The sequence below is a fragment of the Acomys minous genome, assembly GCF_964271855.1.
Source record: "Acomys minous genome assembly, chromosome: 12".
NCBI lineage: Eukaryota > Metazoa > Chordata > Mammalia > Rodentia > Muridae > Acomys > Acomys minous.
In genome coordinates this window covers 80,700,461-80,719,737 of record NC_140493.1, presented here as the reverse complement: position 1 = coordinate 80,719,737, position 19,277 = coordinate 80,700,461, and the positions used below count along the sequence as shown (strand labels likewise).

General features: G+C 47.3%; 1 protein-coding gene and 1 long non-coding RNA gene across 2 annotated transcripts in view; both read left to right on the top strand.

Annotated features, from left to right (window-relative positions):
- LOC311579218 overlaps positions 1-19,277 on the top strand; it is a 160,342-nt gene that overhangs the window by 102,110 nt on the left and 38,955 nt on the right. The gene's annotated exons all lie outside the window — the stretch shown is intronic.
- On the top strand, positions 4,788-5,510 carry LOC311579215 (large ribosomal subunit protein eL36-like; the record flags this gene model as incomplete). The annotated part of the gene is made up of 1 exon (XM_084749560.1): positions 4,788-5,510. The coding sequence occupies exon 1, from the start codon at positions 5,190-5,192 to the stop codon at positions 5,508-5,510; it is 321 nt and encodes a 106-aa protein (XP_084605686.1). The 5' UTR covers positions 4,788-5,189.

The following is a 19,277-nucleotide window of genomic DNA, read 5'->3' as shown; positions in this document are numbered from 1 at the left end:
GGGAGGGAGACCAAACAAACAAACAAAGTGAAAGTGTTTCACTCAAGATCCAAAAGCCTTGGACCATCCCTGGATAGTACCCTAACCCTGGTGGAGGGGAGGGAGCAAGTCCCCTTTCCTGGCATCCCTAGGGGATGGTTCGAAAAGGTGGAGGGTAGCAAGGGCTATCTTCTTGTATATTTAGACTTTGCTGGGAATTTTCCAAAGGAAGAGCTGGATGATAAACAGGTTTGGAAAACTTGGGCCATGCAGAACCTGAAAATATCACTTAGTCCCCCCTAAGCCTTGCCTTCCACATGTGTACCATGTAAACGATGTCATCTTCCCAGCGGAGATTTTATGGAAGGCTTCCTGCAAGGTAGGCAGCACGTGTCAGGCATAGGCACGCTGGTAGCTAGATCTTGATTAGTCTGTCTTCAGCCTGTGTTACCCTGTAGTCAAGAACTCATGTGGTTCTGCTCCTGGTGTGAACGCAGGTTCACAGATAGGATTGCCTTGCTGTTGGAGAGCTTGGGGGTGTTTATCTCTCACAAGCCTCCATCTGGTAGAGGCTGAAATAAGAGAAGCCAGCCCTACTCTAGCCTCGAATGGAGCCCAAATGCCTTTAACCCTTTATGTGACTATGTAGGTTCTTTTCCCAAGATTTGTTTATTTTTTCAAACATTGAACCCAATTCCTTTTGCTTCTTTCTGCTTTTGTTGTGACTCAAATTTCTATCCCTGAGATTTTTTTTTTTTTTTTTTTGCTTTTTCCCATGTTCTCTCAATTGTGAGTCTCTTTACATCTGACTGCCTCTGGGTTTTCATTTCTCCTCATGAGCTGTATTCAGTCGCTCAGACGGGTAGGGAGAAAGGGGAGAAAGCGTAGGCTAGGAATCCCCAGCAACCTTGAGTTAGTGCACGGGAGCCTTAAGCTTGGTGATTACCACAATTGTTGCTTAGTGGGAAAGTGCGCCATTAACTGGGCTCTCACCCTCCTATTAGTATTACCCTGTAATTTAGTGACAATTAGATTCCCAGAAGCCGAGACATAGGAAACAAGTGGGCAAAGGAGGCAGATGGCAGAAAGCAACAGTCGTCAGGGGGTTTTAATTAAAGGCACTGTTTCCAGAAGGTGCAAGGCCAAGGATGAGTGGGGCTGGAGCTTGGAGCAAGGTAATCATGCAAATGACTAAAGGAACTCGGAGTTTATTTATTGGCTTTGAGGTTAGGGGCCACCATGTTGAGCCCATGAGCTAGGCTAGGCCTAGTGGTGAGCAATGGGATTAAAAGAGGCCTGTGGCCGGGCATGGTGGCGCACGCCTTTAATCCCAGCACTCGGGAGGCAGAGGTGGGCGGATCGCTGTGAGTTCGAGGCCAGCCTGGTCTACAAAGTGAGTCCAGGACAGCCAAGGCTAACACAGAGAGACCCTGTCTCGAAAAACTAAAAAAAAAAAAAGAGGCCTGTGAGGTCCGTCCATCTGCCTCGCTCCATCTCCTTGGGCTCCCAGAGTGCTTCCTCTAGATTTCTCCCTGGAGGGGTACACCTGTCCACTCCACGCTCTCGAGACCACAGAAGGCGCAGGTCTGGAAATGACCATTCTCATTGGCCAGGTACGCAGCAGGAGATGAAGGAAATGCATGTGCTGTGGTTTGGGTGTGGTTTCACCCTACGGAGATTCGTATGTTCAGAGCTTGGTCCCAGAGTGACCTTGAGAGGAAGTAGGACCTTTAAAGAGGAGAAGCCTAGCAAATTGTTCTGGGCCCCCAGGTTCTCTCTGGCTTCCTATGTAGCTTGGTTTTGTTTTTCTTTTTCTTTCTTTCTTTTTTTTGTTGTTTGTTTGTTTGTTTTTGAGACAGGGTCTTTCTGTGCCACCTTGGCTGTTCTGGACCAACGTTGTAGACCAGGCTGGCTTCTAACTCACAGTGGTCCACCTGCCTCTGCCTCCCAAGTGCTGGGATTAAAGGTGTGCATTAGCACGTCCATCCCTATCTAACTTGTTCCCCCCCCCCCTCTCTCTCTCTCACACACACACACACTACTATGCCATCTGTCATCTGCCATGAGACCTTCACTGGAGCCAAGCTTAAGCTAACACCCACAACCTTGCATCTACAGAATCCCTTTTCTTTCTAAAGTATATAGCCTTGGGTGTTTGGTCATAGTATGAGAAAACTAATCCATCCTGAAAGGAGGAGAAATTGTGAGAGAGAGAAGGCGGGGGGCGGGGAGGGGGGGGATGTTCATAGATCCTTTCAGAGAGCTACTTTCCTGTTCAAGCATCTGATTCAGGAAGAAGAGCGCCCGTTGTGAAATGTCAGCCTAGTCCAGTCTCTCTTCATTCTGCAGCAGTAGCCACCTTTAGCTGTAGTCACTGCTGATGGCAGTGTCGGCTGAGCACACTAGGGCGGTGGTGTGTGTGTGTGTGTGTGTGTGTGTGTGTGTGTGTGTGTGTGTGTGTGTGTGTGGTGAGGTAGGAGTGGACCCAGGCCAGGGAGGAAGGCTCTGCCAGCCCAAGCAGATGTGAGAAGCGTCAGGAAACACTTCCGAGGGCTCCCATTTCTCCTCAGCCTCCACTTCTCATTCCTGTCAGGGTCCAGTTCTTCTAAAGTACTTCTTTTTTTTTTTTTTTTTTTCGAGACAGAGTCTCTCTGTGTTAGCCTTGGCTGTCCTGGACTCGCTTTGTAGACCAGGCTGGCCTCGAACTCACAGCGATCTGCCTGCCTCTGCCTCCCGAGTGCTGGGATTAAAGGTGTGCGCCACCACACCCAGCTCTCTTCTAAAGTACTTAAAGCCACTGAAGTATTTAGTGGTGAAACACCTTCAAGGAGCTTAGAAGATTCTAATATATTAAGGAGTTAGAGAAACCCCAAACCTTCCCCCCAAACCAGAGGGCAGAGCCCGGGTGCATAGGGGAGAGGGTTTCCCCTTCCTTCTGACTTTCTTGGCATCGAAGTCTCTACTTCCACTGTAACCATGTCATTCCAAGTTGGGAACTTTCCAGGACAGTTTCAGTTTTAAACTATTATAGCCTATTGTCCTCTGAAGTACTTATGAGGCCACATGCCCCGATTTTGTTGTGGAAAAAACCATAAATACAATCCCAGCTTAGAGCATTTCCTGTCTGGCTGAGACTACATAAATCTTGACCTTCCCTGGCACTTTGGAATTGTGGCATTTGGAAGATTTGCAGGAACCCCACCTAAGAAGTTTTAGCTTGCAGATTGGAGACAAGGGAAGGGTGCCCTCTGATTTTCTGGGAACAGTCCGATTCTGAAGCTCCCAAAAATATACAAAAACTCACCTGTCCTGAACAGGCTCAGACCTCTACCATTAAGGCTCAGTGGCTTTAGAGAGAGCTTCCAGCTTTTTATAATTCTCACAATAACAAACTGAGTAAAGGTGCTTTTGGTGGCGAACAGTCTGTTTTGTTTTGTTTTGTTTTTTAAGACAAGGTTTCTCTGTGTAGTCCTGGCTGCCCTGGAACGCATTCTGCAGACTAGACTGGCCTTGAATTTAGAGTTCTGCCTACCTCTGCCATCCAAGTGCTGGGGTTAAAGGTGTGTGCGCCACCACTTCCTCACTTGAATGGTCTTACTCTATGATGTAAGAGGTAACCGGCCTCTTCTTGTGGGGTGCTTTGGTTACACTGCTCTCAATCCACTGTTGGGTCATAAAATCAGATGTGTGTCCTGAACTTTGGCAAAACTTCAAGGCTATTTTATATGCAATTGAACTAGAATAGGGTAATAATATGCCACATATAAACTATTATATGCTTTATACACATGGATGCATTGCATTTGGTTTGGATAAGTATCTCTTTCCTTCGCTTCCTGGAAATCACTCTGTAGACCAGGCTGGCCTCTAACTCACAGAGATCCACCTGTCTCTGCTTCCCAAGGGCTGGGATCAAAGCGTGTATCAGCACCATGCCTGGCATCATTTAGATACGTATTTCATTAAACTTGTTTTCTAGGGCTGGGCATAGTGGCGCACGCCTTTAATCCCAGCACTCAGGAGCAGATCTTTGTGAGTTCAAGGACAGCCTGGTCTACAGAGTGAGTCCAGGACAGCCAAGGTTAGACAGAGAAACCCTGTCTTGAAAACAAAACCTTGTTTTCTATTTGCTTATATATATATGGGTCCTCTATCGCTATGTACCATAAGCTTTATTTCAAAGGCCACAGTTTAAAGTGCTTGAGACCATTCTCAAGCTGGGACAAGTCATAGCCACATAGAAGCTGAAATAAATTAAGGCATGAGACCCACTAGATGGCTCAGTGAACAAAGGTGCTAACCAAGACTGACGACCTGAGTTCAATCCCTAGGACCCATGTGGTGAGCGAACCGATTGCTATTGCAGGATATTTGATCCCATTGTGAACCTTGAAATTGTGGATTTGAAAAATCTGTCTTAATTGTAGTATGGTTCAGCCTTTGACCCTAGAGCTTCCTGTTTACTGTAAACAAGTACGAGTGGTGTGGCTCAGCCCTAGCACACACTTTTACTCCAAGAGCTTTATGTAAACAGAATTAAATAAAGTTGACCCTAGGGCAAGAGGCAGAACAAACAACCAGCTGACAGGGATCAAAGAGAAAGGTAGGGGCTGGAGAGATGGCTCAGTGGTTAAGAGTGGTTAAGACTGCCCTTCTGAGCCGGGCGGTGGTGGCGCACGCCTTTAATCCCAGCACTCGGGAGGCAGAGGCAGGTGGATCACTGTGAGTTCGAGGCCAGCCTGGTCTACAAAGTGAGTCCAGGACAGCCAAGGTTACACAGAGAAACCCTGTCTTGAAAAACTAAAAAAAAAAAAAAAAAAGACTGCTCTTCTGAAGGTCCTGAGTTCAATTCCTAGCCACCACATGGTGGCTCACAACCATCTACAATGTGATCTGATGCCTTCTTCTGGCCTGCAGGGGTACAAGCAGGCAGAGCACTGTATACATAATAAATAAAATAAATAAATCTTCAAAGAGAAAGGTGGGACATTGAGCTGAGGTATTAAGACAGCATGGAGAAGGGGCTTTTTCTTCCTGGCATGTCTGCTGAGGGGAGAGGTCAGCTGCATGCTTTCTCTGCCTCTCTGAGTTAGTAAGCTTTCTCCCCAGCATCTGGCTCTTATTAGTAAAATCGAGCAACTGGGATTTTGTGTTTAAAACAAAAAACTCCCGCTTCCTCCTGTCGCAGCCGCCATTGGAGAGCGGCAGCCATGGCCCTGCGCTACCCCATGGCCGTGGGCCTCAACAAGGGCCACAAGGTGACAAGAACATCAGGCAGCAAGCTGAGGCTCAGCCGGTGCCGCGGGCACCTCACCAAGCACACCAAGTTCGTGCGGGACATGATCAGGGAGGTGTGCGGCTTCGCGCCCTATGAGCAGCGCGCCATGAAGCTGCTCAAGGTGTCCAAGGACAAGTGCTTGCTCAAGTTCATCAAGAAGTGGGTGGGCACGCACATCTGGGCCAAGAGGAAGTGGGAGGAGCTTAGCGACGTGCTGGCAGCCACGAGGAAGGCAATGGCAGAGAAGGACTGACGCCCCCTCCCTCAATAAACGTTTGTGCGCCAATAAAAAATAAAAAATAAGCTCCCATACGTTGTCTCCATACTTAAGTACTGTGGAATGTTTGTGCCCCCATAAATAAATACATGTAAAAAAATAAAAAGTTATCTATCTGTTAAAGAACTAATGCCACAGGGGAGGAAAAAAAGAAGAGCAGGCTACAGATTACCCTTGGGAGAGGAGCCTGGGCCAGTGAGACAGTACAGAAAGGAGAAGCAAGGGGTCTGTGTGTGTGTGCAGGCTCAGGGCCCCTCCCGTCTCCTCACACAGCTGTCTGCACAGGCAGCCCTGCTCCTCCACGGTGTCTTAAATTAGTTAGTCTCACCATACCCACTAGAGAAGCAGTACTGTGTTTACTGTCCCGATTTTATAGCTGAGGAAGCTGAGGTTCTCTTGCCCACGTCACTTTGCTCCTATGTTGCAGATAAAACTTGGCCTGGAACCGGGGTGCCCATTTTCAGCCCACGTCCTCCTCCTTTTCCTTCTTCCTGTCTTCTGCTTCTTCCTCTTCCTCCGTTTCTTTTACTTTTTTCTGTGTAGCCCTGGCTATTCTGGAACTCATTCTGTAGACCAGGCTGGCCTTGAACTCACAGACTTCTGCCTGTGACTGGGGCAGATGTCTAGGACTAAAGGCATTCACTACCACTGTCTGAATTCCCAAACCCTTCTTAAGTCAGAAGCAGACAGCTCTCCTTTGCCATATGAAAGGGGCTTGGGGCTGGCCCAGAATCAGTGGTCATGATTGGCCAGCCCCAGGATCCTGCCTGAGGATGCTAGGTAGGCAGGGCCTGAAGTAGAGGAGCCCAGGTTTTATAGCTCAGGGCTGGGGCCTGGTGGCTGTGAGGGTGGCAGCCTTTCCCTAGCCCTGCTCCTGCTCACTGCCTGATCTGCCATCGCAGAAAATGCTGCTAATTATAACCAAACACAATGAGCAATCAGAGCCTGCTGGCGGTGGAGTTCTCCTTAAAGATCTGGCAGGCTTTTCATTTAGAACTTCCCAGTAGCCCAGAGGCTGCGGCAGGCGCTGCTCCATCCATCCCTCCCTCCTCCCTCCATCTTCTCCCTCTTAGCTCCCACTGTGCCCAGTTCAGTGCAGCAAGGGGAATGGGAGCCAGGACTTTGTTCTCGCCTTGTATGAGCTAATCATCTTCCCAGCAGTCTCTTGATTAAAATAAAAAAAAAGTGTGGCCTAAAGGAGTTTTCAGCTCCCTGTGTCCTTGGCTGCTTTTCTCTGGGCATTTGTGAACATTTATTTGAACACAAAAGCACTCACTCTGAGCTGCAGGTCTCTGAAGGATATGCCAGGGAGGGGACCCCTTCCCAAATTTGGGGGGACATAAACCCGAGTCAATAAATATATGCATAAAGCCATTACAGGAACGTTTCTCAAATGTGTGTTTTGAAGACTGGGGACCTGAAAGGCACGAATGTAAGGGGAAAGACAGCTGGAGGCCCAGCCCATCTTTCTTGGGTTCTAGAGAAATGCCTATAGCTGTTTTGAGGCCGAACCCATGGGCAAGCTGATTTTTTTTTTAAAAGATTTAGTACATATAGAGTGCTCTGCCTACGTGTATGCCTCACACCAGAAAAGAGCACAGATCTCATTATAGATGGTTATGAGCCACCATGTGGTTGCTAGGAATTGAACTCAGGATCTCTGGAAGAGCAGCCAGTGCTCTTAACCACTGAGCCATCTCTCCAGCCCTGGCAGGCTGATTCTTGGTCCTTTTTATGGTTGTTTTGCCCTTTCTGACACTTAGAGTCTTTGAGGTATCAGCAGGGAAGCACTCTTGTGTCTCAAACTGGAGCTTTATCAGTTCTTTTGTTACTCAGACAAAATCCCTGACAGAAACAATTTAATGTCTCCTCTTGGCCAATGAGGAGAGAAGAAAGCTCAGGTAAGAACTAAGGGTTAAACCGGGGCCTGGTGGTGCACACCTTTAATCCCAGCACTCGGGAGGCAGAGGCAGGTAGGTCGCTGTGAGTTCGAGGCCAGCCTGGTCTACAAAGCGAGTCCAGGACAGCCAAGGCTACACAGAGAAACCCTGTCTCAAAAAACTAAAAACAAAAACAAAAACAACAACAAAACAAAACAAAACAACAAAAAAAAACAAAAAACAAAACAAAAGAACTAAGGGTTAGTTTAAAGGTTTAAGCACACACCTTTAATCCCAGCACTCAGAAGGCAGAGGCAGGCGGATCTTCAGCTCTTCAGCTCTTCAGGAATTCGAGGTCAGCCTGGTCTACAAAGGGAGTTCCAGGACAGCCAGGGCTATTACACAGAGAATCCTAGTCTTAAAAAACCAAAAAATAAAAAAATTAAAAAATTAAAAAAATAAAAATAAAAAAAGAACATCTCCGTTATGGTCCACCCTAGTAACTCAGTTCTGTTAGCTGCCACGTGTCAAAAAGGCTCTGCAACTTCCCAAAACAAGGAACCAGCAGTGGATCGCGTATTCAAATACGTGTGTTTGTGGGAAATAGTTCAGATTCAATCCACTGCACCTGCTGTACCTGGGGCACATTAATGCTTTAGTTGGAAAATTCATCAAGCCGTCACTCCTGGGGAACCAACGTGGAGTGAGGGATGGTCAGTCCTATTCATTGAGGCTTCTCCAAAGCCTCTGTGGCCCAGAGCTGACCCAGAGCAGCACAGCTGTGGTGGATAAAGGAAGGACCAGAGCATCATGAGAAGACATCTGGTCCCAGGCTGCCACGGACTGAGGACATTTCCAGGAGATGAAACTTTCAGTCTTAAAAACCAGACAAGTTCTTGCGAGATGGAAGTTGAGAAGGTGGGAAAGAAAGAACAGTGGTGGTGGTGAGGGGCGGGGTTATTTACTGGGAAAATGACAAGGCAGAGACTGGGAAAGCAATTTTTTGTTCTTCCATCAAGACCAGGCCCTCCTGGATGCTTCAGCCTCCGGGGTTGAGATTACAGGAATGCCTCAGCATACCTAGCACACCTAGTGAGAAGGCAGTTCAAGGCCTTACTTAGCCTTAAAGTGGCTATATGATAGAGATGACCTTGAACTGGTTCTCCTGTCTCTCTGCCTCATCCGTGGTCTGATACAAGATTTATACCACCATGTTCAAGTTTTGGGGCTGCTGTAGATTGAACCTGGTGTTTTAGCCAAGCTAGGCAAGCATTCTACCATTGAGCTACATCCCCAAGCCAAGATGGCAACTGTTTTTTTTTTTTTTTCTTTTTTGAGGCAGGGTCTCAATATACATGTCTGGTTGTCCTAGAACTTACTATGAAGACCAGACTAGCCTCAGACTCACAGAGATATGCCTGCCTCTGCCTCCCAAGCAATGGGATTAAAAATGTATCACTATGCTTGGCCTACACACAGATTTTTTCAAATGAGGACCTCAACCAGCCATGGTGGTGCATGCCTTCAATCTCAGCACTGGGGTCTGGGGGGCCAGAGGCAGGTGGATCTCTCTCAGTTTGAGGCCAGTCTAGTCTACAGAGCAGAGTTCCAGGACAGCCAGGGCTACACAGAGAAACTCCATCCCAGGAAAACAAAAACAACCACAAAGCAAAACAAAACAAAAAACCACAAAGACCTAGATATGGTCTCTAAATACACAGAACAAATGTTTCAAGTCACCAGGATCATCAAATTACAGACTAAATTTCATTTATTTGTCAAAGATTTAAGGCCAAGCTTTTTATTTACTGGCAGAAATTGAAACTGCTTCTTCAATCTCTCTGCAGAGAAGTTTGATTCCAAATTTTAAAAGCAAGAGGCTGGGGAATTGGCTCAGCAGTGCTTAAGGGCACTTGTCACTTATCCAGAGACCCAGGTTCAATTCCCAGCATGCAGGCTCACAGCACTGTGTAACTTCTGTCCCAAGGGATACTCTGCCTTCTCCTGACCTTAGACACCTGGCACAGAAATAGTACATATGGACATACATGCCGGCAAGTCACTTACACACATAAAATAATACATAAGTATAAAACTGAGAAACCAAAATGCAAGCTTTACTGCATCTGTGTGATGCTGGGTTTTGGTGCAGAGTGCTTTTAATCAGTGGTTCTCAACTTTGGTTTTTTTTGTTTTTGTTTTTGTTTTTGTTTTTTTGGTTTTTCGAGACAGTGTCTCTCTGTGTTAGCCTGGGCTGTCCTAGACCCTCTTTGTAGACCAGGCTGGCCTCGAACTCACAGCGATCCGCCCGCCTCTGCCTCCCGAGTGCTGGGATTAAAGGCGTGCGCCACCACGCCCGGCCTGGTTTTTTTTTTTTTTAAAGATTTATTTATTCATGCATTTTATATATGAGTGATCTGTCTTCATGCACACCAGAAGGGGCAATCAGATCCCATTGCAGATGGTTGTGAGCCACCATGTGGTTGCTGGGAATTGAACTCAAGACCTCTGGAAGAACAATCAAGTGCTCTTCACCACTGCGCCATCTCTCCAGCCCCGGTTCTCAACTTTCTTAATGCCAAGGCCCTTTAATACATTCCTCATGTTGTGTGACCCCCAACCATAATTTTGTCCCCCAAGACAGGGTTTCTCCGTGTAGCCCTGGCTGTCCTGGACTCCTTTGTAGACCAGGCTGGCCTCGAACTCACAGAGATCTGCCTGCTTCTGCCTCCCGAGTGCTGGGATTAAAGGAGTATGCCACCACTTCCTGGCTAAATAATCAGTTTTTTTGGGGCCTTCAGGAAATAATCAGAGATATGATCCAAACTTGGGGTACTGTACAAGGACACCACTTCAAAATAAAGTCAAATTGGAGGTAAACTAAAATTTCCTCTCAGGAAGCCAAATGCAACCCCCACCCCCACCCCTACCCCCACCCCCCGCCAAAATGAAATCCAACTAAATTTCTCTGCCTTTAGCAAAGCAACTCAACTCTTTTTGTTCTGCCCTCGATTCTCAATTTATGCCCCACAGTCTGTATTTTAGACGAAAATAGTTCTTTTCCAAAGAAGAATGTCACCATTAGCCCTTAGGATATTTTTTTCCCCAGTCGCTCTTAGCTTGCACAACTCATAGGCCGTTTGGTGCCTTTGGCATAAACTCAGTCAGAACATTTTTGGCTGTACATTATGGGAACCATCTCAGGCTGAAGGAGCAGGAGGCAGGGGATGAGGAGGAAGAGTGGGAGCAGATTCTAACGAATGTTGGGGCTTCACCTAAATTGCCTTGGCTCGAGGTGGACATCTCGCTTTTAATCCCGGCACTGGGGAGGCAGCCCGTGGATCTCTGTGAGCTTGAGGCCACTCTGATCTACAGTGTGAGTCCCACCCAGATCAGCCGGGACTACACAGTGAGACCCTGTGAACAGAATAAAATAAACCGCTAAATAAAAATTCCCTGGGGGGAGCCGGGCGTTGGTGGCGCACGACTTTAATCCCAGCACTCGGGAGGCAGAGGCAGGCGGATCGCTGTGAGTTCGAGGCCAGCCTGGTCTACAAAGCGAGTCCAGGACAGCCAAGGCTACACAGAGAAACCCTGTCTCGAAAAACAAAAAACAAAACAAAACAAAAAATTCCCTGGGGGTTGGGGCGGGGCTAGATGTATGGTTCGATAGGGCAAAGCATCGGCTACTGTTTGTTTGTTTGTTTGTTTGTTTTTCGAGACAGGGTCTCTCTGTGTTAGCCTGGGCTGTCCTGGACTCACTTTGTAGACCAGGCTGGCCTCGAACTCACAACGATCCACCCGCCTCTGCCTCTCGAGTGCTGGGATTAAAGGCGTGCGCCACCACGCCCGGCACTCGGCTACTGTTATAAAGGACCTGAGTTTGATTCCTAACACCCAGATGGCAGCCCCCAACCACTTGTAACTCCTGTCCCAGGGAATCTAAAACCCTTTCTGATCCCTGTGGGCACAGACATAGGCACAGCTAAAATACCTGTTGCAATTATCAGTATGGCTTAGGGCGCAAGTAACAGACAAAGTGAGATTTTAGTGTATTTTAAACCTACAACCACTACACTGGGAAGAATCTAAACTACTCTAATCCTATGGCCTCAAAACCAAAGTATATACCAATTATCTTGCCAATCTGATGACTCCTGGGGTAGCTTCTTTCCCATCTGTCAACTGTCCAGCTACCAGCTCTTCCAACCTCCTGCTGGAAGCTCCGCCTTCCACTGCCTGTCCTTCTGCCCAGCTAATTGGCCAAACAGCGCCTTATTGACAATTGCTACAGCCACTCAAGGCATTCCATCACAAACACCTAGACACATAAAATAATGAAGTGGGGCCAGGTGTGGTGGTTTATGCCTTTAATCCTAGCACTCTGGAGGCAGAAACAGGTGGATCTCCGTGTTTCTGCCAGCCTGGTTTACAAAGCCAATCTAGGATAGCCAAGACTACAAAGAGAAACTCTGTCTCAAGAGAGAGAGCCGGGTGTGGTGGCACACACCTTTAATCCCAGCACTTGGGAGGCAGAAGCAGGTGGATCTTTGTGAATTCGAGGCCAGCCTGGTCTACAAAGTGAGTCCAGGACAGCCAAGAGAGACCCTGTCTCGAAAAACCAAAAGAGAAAGCAAGAGAGAGCGAGCGAGAGCGAGAGAGAGAAAGGAACAGAAATAAATAATAAAATAACAAAAATTAAAAACTGCACTTATGTATTAGTTGGCTACTTTGCAATGGTAGAAATTCAGCTGGGCCACAGAGCATGGGTGTGTGGAGGGCAGAGGATAGCTCACAGGAAGTGGTTCTCACCCCGCACCCTGTGAAGACTGTGGTCAAACTCACGTCTTTAGTCTTAGTGCCAAGTACCTTTACCCACTGAATCAACTTGCCAGCCCATTTTGGTTTTGTCCCTAGCTCCTGACAGATTTTTTTCTTTTTCTTTCTTTCTTTTTTTTTTTCGAGACAGGGTTTCTCTGTGTAGCCTTGGCTGTCCTGGACTCACTTTGTAGACCAGGCTGGCCTCGAACTCACAGCGATCCACCTGCCTCTGCCTCCCGAGTGCTGGGATTAAAGGCGTGTGCCACCACACCCGGCTTCTTTCTTTCTTTTTGTTTTGTTTTGTTTGTTTTTTGAGACAGAGTTTCTCTGTGTAGTCTTGGCTGTCCTGACTCTCTTTGTAGACCAGGCTGCCTTCCAACCACAGAGAACCACCTGCCTCTGCCTCCCGAGTGCTGGGATTAAAGGTGTGTGCCACCACGCCCGGCTTAAACCTTTTTATTGATAATAAATTAACGGTATGGGATGACATGTGGTCTTCTGACTACTTCCTGCTGACACTGGGGCATTGTGGGGTGGTGCTAAGGAAGCCGGAATGCTAGCCACTTCTGGGAAGAGCAGGCTGTTTCACTTGCTGTCCAGGTTCTCTACAGGACCTGGGTCTTGGAAAGCGCAGGCAGCCTGGGAGTGGTGTGTGAAGCGGGACTATCTGGGGATAGCCACTTCAAAGCTGTCTGGGATGCGGGTTTTGAGGGAACACCTGGAGCTGAGGAGTAGTTTAAGGTTGGTCTGAAATCTACCGGGACAGATAGACTAGGGAGAGAGGGTAAAGTTAAGGAATTTAAGAGAAAAAAATGTATATTTTTTTCTTTTTTGTTTCCTCCCCACACCCCAGACTGGGTTTCTCTGTGTAGCCTTGACTGTCCTGAACTCACTTTGTAGACCAGGCTGGCCTCAAACTCAAGTCAATTCACCTGCCTCTGCCTCCCAGGTGTTGGGATTAAAGGTGTGCGCCGCCGCCGCCGCCGCCGCCGCCGCCGCCGCCGCCGCCGCCACCACCACCGGGCCAAGATTTTTTTTTTTAAGTTTAGAGATAAAAGTTTTAGCTACATTCGTATTACCATTGGCTGTAATCTGTACTGAGATCCACACGGTAGAAAAAAGCTGTGGACTCATGCCTTTGAGTGGAAGTAAAAGCTGGGGAAACAGGACATGCGTAGTGGCGCATGCCTTTAATCCCAGCACTTGGGGAGGCAGAGGCAGGCGGATCGTTGTGAGTTCGAGGCCAGCCCGGTCTACAAAGTGAGTTCAGGACAGCCAAGGCTACACAGAGAAACCCTGTCTCAAAAAACCAAAAAGAAAAAAAAGCTGGGGAACCCCAAAATGGTTTTGGGTTAACAGCATGAACACACGTTTCAGAGAGCTGGGTATATAGATTGGACAGAGATGTTTTTAGCAAAATGAGGAGCATTTTTAACTCTATACATAGAAAAGAACCAAAGGAAATTTAAAAGTATCCCGTGACTATGATAATATTAGAAGTACTTTACCAGAGCTAGATTAATAGCTTATCAGCACTCCATTGATTAATGTTAACACTCTGAACTTCTGAAGTCAATGTGATAAAAGCATATCGAGGGAAGGAAATCTAGAGCATTTATTGTTTATATACCTTAAATCACTTTTTAAAAATCTCCAGCTATGAGCCGGGTGTGGTGGCGCACGCCTTTAATCCCAGCACTCAGGAAGCAGAGGCAGGTGGCTCACTGTGAGTTCGAGGCCAGCCTGGTCTACAAAGTGAGTCCAGGACAGCTAAGGCTACACAGAGAAACCCTGTCACGAAAAACAAACAAACAAAAAGCTACAGTTAGTTAGCCTGGCCTGGTGGCCCATGCCTTTAACCCCAGCAGAGACAAGCGGATCTCGTGAGTTCGAGGTCAGCCTGGTCTACAGCCTGGTCTACAGAGTGAGTCCAGGCAGCCAGGGCTATTATACAAAGAAACCCTGTCTGAGAAAGAAAACAAACAAACAAACAAGTAAAAAACCTACAGTTAGTCAGTATCCTCAGAAGTCTGAAAATAAACTATAGCTGAAAATATAATCCAAATGGTTTATATATCAACTAAAATGGCAGCCACCTCCCCATGACCTAAGACGGGTTACCTTAGTCTCTGGTAGTCTTCATAGTTTCACTGGGGACAGTGGTCAGTCTTTGGCTGTCATACAGGACAGCATTTAATCTTTGCCTATCAGACCCAGTTCTGAGATTTTTTTCCTATAGAGGAACTTGGGGAAACAGAGGAAAGATGTCCCTTGTCCTTGTGATTGGAGCTCAGTTAGGGGCAAGAGGAACTTCCTGGCACACCGTGTGGCATGTGGCGGGGTGACATTTATCCAGTGGAGAAGAGGGGAGAGGCCAGGAGAGAAAGCAGAGAGAGAGAAGCAGCAGCTGATGGTTTGGACTCTAGGATTTGGTACAAGCTTTATGATTGGCAGATGCCAGCCGAAGCAAACAAATGATCCAAAGACTCAGATCCGACGCCACTTTGTTCAGAATGGCTGGGTTCCTAGGGGAGGGAACTCAGTGATGTCATTCCTGGGTTTCAGCACCAAATGAACAGAAAACAAGAAATGAAAAGGAAACATGATTGCTCTTGGGTATGAGGGAGGAGAGGGTTTATTATAGATTTAAAAAAAAAAAAGAGCACAGCCAGAGACAGGGACATCTGGGAGAGGCAGGTGGACTGACGTGAGTTCGAGGCCAGCCTGGTCTACAAGGTGAGTCCAGGACAGACAAGGCTACACAAGGAAACCCTGTCTCGAAAAACCAAACCAAACCAAACCAAACAACAACAACAACAACAAAGTGGATATGACCAGCCTGAGCTGGGCCATGAAAGCAGAGGTAAGGGGAGAGAGGGGAGCAAGGTACAGTAGCCAGGAGGTCCAAAGGCACAAAGAGTGGGCAACCAAAATGGTTGGCTTATATAGAGAAGAGCAGCCTAACACCTTGGGTTGGAGGCCTGCTAGGAGGCCCCTGGAACAGATAGGGAGAACCTGGCAACCAGGGCCTATTTAATATGTTTTTTATTTTATTTATTTTTTATTTATTTATTTATTTTTGGTTTGGTTTGGTTTAGTTTTTGGTTTTTTAAGACAGGGTTTCTCTGTGTAGCCTTGGCTGTCCTGGACTTACTTTGTAGACCAGGCTGGTCTCGAACTCACAGCAATCCGCCTTTCTCTGCCTCCCGAGTGCTAAGATTAAAGGCGTGCGCCACCACACCCAGCCCCATTTAATATGGTTTTTTGTTTTTTGGTTTTTTTTAATAGCCTTTACAGCATTTTGCCTACATGTATGCCTGTATACCAATAGAGGGCACCAGATCTCATTGTAGATGGTCATGAACCACCATGTGGTTGCTGGGAATTGAACTTGGGACCTCTGGAAGAGCAGACAGCGTTCTTAACCACTGAGCCATCTCGCCAGCCCCCCCTATTTAATATGTTAAACAGGCATCTCAGCCATTTGTCCGAGGTTTGAAACCTAACATAACCTATAGAGATAGGTAGAGTTCTGGATCTACCAGCCAGCACCAGCCTAGGCATAAGTAAGCGAGTTCAGTGAAAAATCCCCTCTCAAAAAAAGAAAAGAAAAGAAAAAGCCCGGTGTGTTGGCACACGCCTTTAATCCAGCACTCAGGAGGCAGAGGCAGGCAGATCGCTGTGAGTTCAAGGCTAGCTTGGTCTACAAAGCAAGTCCAGGACAGGTAAGGGCTACACAGAGAAAGCTTGTCTCGGAAAAACAAAAAAAAAACAAACAAAAAACCCAAACCAAATCAAACGAAAAAGACCCAAACCAGCCAAACCAAAAACACTTAAGATAAAAGAGTAATAGAGAAAAACATCAGAATCATCCTTTGACTTCCACTAGTATGCACAGGGGTACACACAGTCATGTACACAAATCTGCATAACACATGAACACACCTGCACACACATGCATGTACACGCTCAAACAGGACGTGACTCCTATCAGAGCAGTCCTGCCCTCAAGACCTCACTCATCCTTAATTAAAGGCATGCACAGATTAAATGGCTTTTTCTTTTTTGGTTTTTCTGTGTAGCCTCGGCTATCCTAGACTCACTTTGTAGACCAGGCTGGCTTCGAACTCACAGTAATCTGCCTGCCTCTGCCTCCTGAGTGCTGGAAATTGAAGGCATGCGCCACCATGTTAAATGGCATTTTTATTAATTATAGACTCTATGTAGAGTGGAAGACCCCTAAGATTATATCACCTAGTGACATTGGAGTCAATTAACTATATATAAAATAAATTTGCCTAATGACATATTTCTCAGACTGTATCTTTTTTTTTTTTAAAGATTTATTTATTTATTATGTATACAGTGCTTTGCTTGCGTGACAGAAGAGGGCACCAGGTCTCATTATAGATGGTTGTGAGCCACCATGTGGTTGCTGAGAATTGAACTCAGAACCTCTGGAAGAGCAGTCAGTGCTCTTAACCTCTGAGCCATCTCTCCAGCCCTCAGACTGTATCTTTATCATTTAGCAGTACTTGAGAGGTTGCAGTTGTAGGGCAATGGGTAGAGTGCTTGTTTGGTGTGCATGAAGCCCTGGGTTTGTTTGTTTGGTTGGTTTTTTTGATAGGGTTTCTCTGTGTAGCCTTGGCTGTCCCGGACTCACTTTGTAGACCAGGCTGGCCTCGAACTCACAGAGATCCACCTGCCTCTGCCTCCTGAGTGCTGGGGTTAAAGGCGTGCGCCACCGTGCCTGGCTGAGGCCTAGGTTTGAACACCAGCACTGCAGAGAAGCCAGGTGTGGTGGCTCATATATGAATCCACACACACTAGGAAGGTGAGGACAAGAGTCCAAGAAGTTCAAGGTCACCCTGTTACACAAGACGAGGCCAGCCTGGGTTACATGAGACTATACAACTACTGCTTTGGAAGCGCCCCACCAGGTACAGCCACGCGTGAGTTCCGGCTTTAGCGTGCAAATCTGGGGTGGAGCACTCAAACAGTCAGTCTGTATCTGGACTTGGTGACTTGCTTCTAAATAGAGAGTGTAGCCAGGTTCCAAGTCTAGGTCAAGGCGGAATATCGTTCTGCTCCGGAGCCAACTGTAAGGACACCCGGGCAGCCTGTAGATGTGGGTGCCAACCTGTCAGACCTACCTCCTGCCCAGCAATCCTGCAGTCTGCCAGGGCAGGTCTCAGTCTTTATCTTGGTTTTTGTTTTCTGAGACAAGGGCTCTACATAGCCCTGGCTGTCCTGGAGCTCACTACGTAGACCAGGCCGGTCTCGAACTTACTGAGGATCACCTGCCTCTGCCTCCCAAGTGCTGGGATCAAAGGGGTGCGCCGCCATGATGGGCCTGATTGCTTGCAGGACATATCCTCTCTTCTCAGGCCCCCTCATAGCTCTGCCCACATCTCACTTTCAGCTTATGACATCATTTTCTTCCCACCTAGAATGAAGAAATCAGAAAAGCATCCTTAGCCAGCACCAAAAATACCTACTTCTTTTGGGAAGGCCCACCCGCTGTGCCTTCCCTCCATGTGCTGTGAATGGACTGTCCACATGTCTGTCTGTGGCCAGCCCCTCCCGTCGCACAGGATTCTTTCTCCCTCTAGCTTATTAAAGGCAGCACTCTTTCGATTACCTTCTCGTCTGCATCATCAAATGTTCTCTCTAGAAGGGATTGTTCTCATCAGCATACTAATGGGATATAAAAACTCATCTTCCCTAAAAAAAAAAAAAAAAAACCAAAATCTTCCATTTCCCCCTCATTCACGTCACCATTTGTCTGCTAACCACGCTTAACCATGGTTTAAAAATATCTCTACTGAGCCAGGCAGAGTGACGCTCACCTTTAATCTTAGCACTTGGGAGACAGAGGCAGGTGGATCTCTGTGAGTTCCAGGCCAATTAGGGCTACACAAAGAGACCCTATTTCAAGCAAATGAACAACAGCAAGGAATTTACGCTGCGTGGGTGATGGTGCTGGAGAGATGGCTCTGAGCTTAGCAGAGCGCTCGCAGAGAGGACCTTGGTTTAATTCTCCGCACCTACGTCCAGTGGTTCCCAGCTCCTCCAGTTCCAGGGGGGATCCGAAGTCCCTCAGATCCCTGAGTGCCTACACACACACACACACACACACACACACACACACACACACACACACACACACCAATGTAAATGATAAGGATAGTAGTAGCTGGGGGGAGGGGCTGGAGAGGCTGCTCAGCAGGTTAGAGCACTGGCTGCTCTTCCAGGGGACCTGGGTTCGACTCCCAGCACCCACATGGCAGCTCACAACTGTCTGTAACTCCAGCTCTAGGGGATCTGATACTCTCACACATCCATACAAGCAGGCAGAATACCAGTGTACATAAAATAATAATCATTAAAAAACAACAATAACAACAAAAAACAAGCAGTGGTGGCACCTTTTTTTTTCTCCTTTTTTTGTTTTGTTTTTTATTCTTTTTAGAGACAGGGTTTCTCTTTATAGCTCTGGCCATCCTGGAACTCACTCTGTAGACCAGGCTGGCCTGAACTCACAAAGATCCACCTGCCCAGCCAGGCGCACATCTTTAATCCCTGTACTCAGGAGACAGAAGCAGGTGGGTCTTTGTGAGTTTGAGGCCCACCCTGGCCTGCAGAGAAAGTTCCACAACAGTCAGGCCTACACAGAGAAACTCAGTCTTGAAAAACAAAACAAAACAAAATGGTACCTAGGGAGATGGCTCTACTGTTAATATCACTGGCTGATCTTCTAGAGGTCCTAGGTTTGAGCCTCAGGGTCTCTCTGTGTAGCCCAAGCTGTCCTGGACTCACTTGTAGGCCAAGCTGGCCTCCAACTCACAGTGATCTGCCTGCCTCTGTTTCCCAAGTGCTGGGATTAAAGGCATGCACCACCATGCCCCGCAAAAAAATATTTTTTCCAATGATAATAAACCAGCTGGGCATGATGGGGCACGCCTTTAATTCCAGCACTCAGGAGGCAGAGGCAGGTGGATTGCTGTGAGTTTGAGGCTAGCCTGGTCTACAAAGAGAGTCT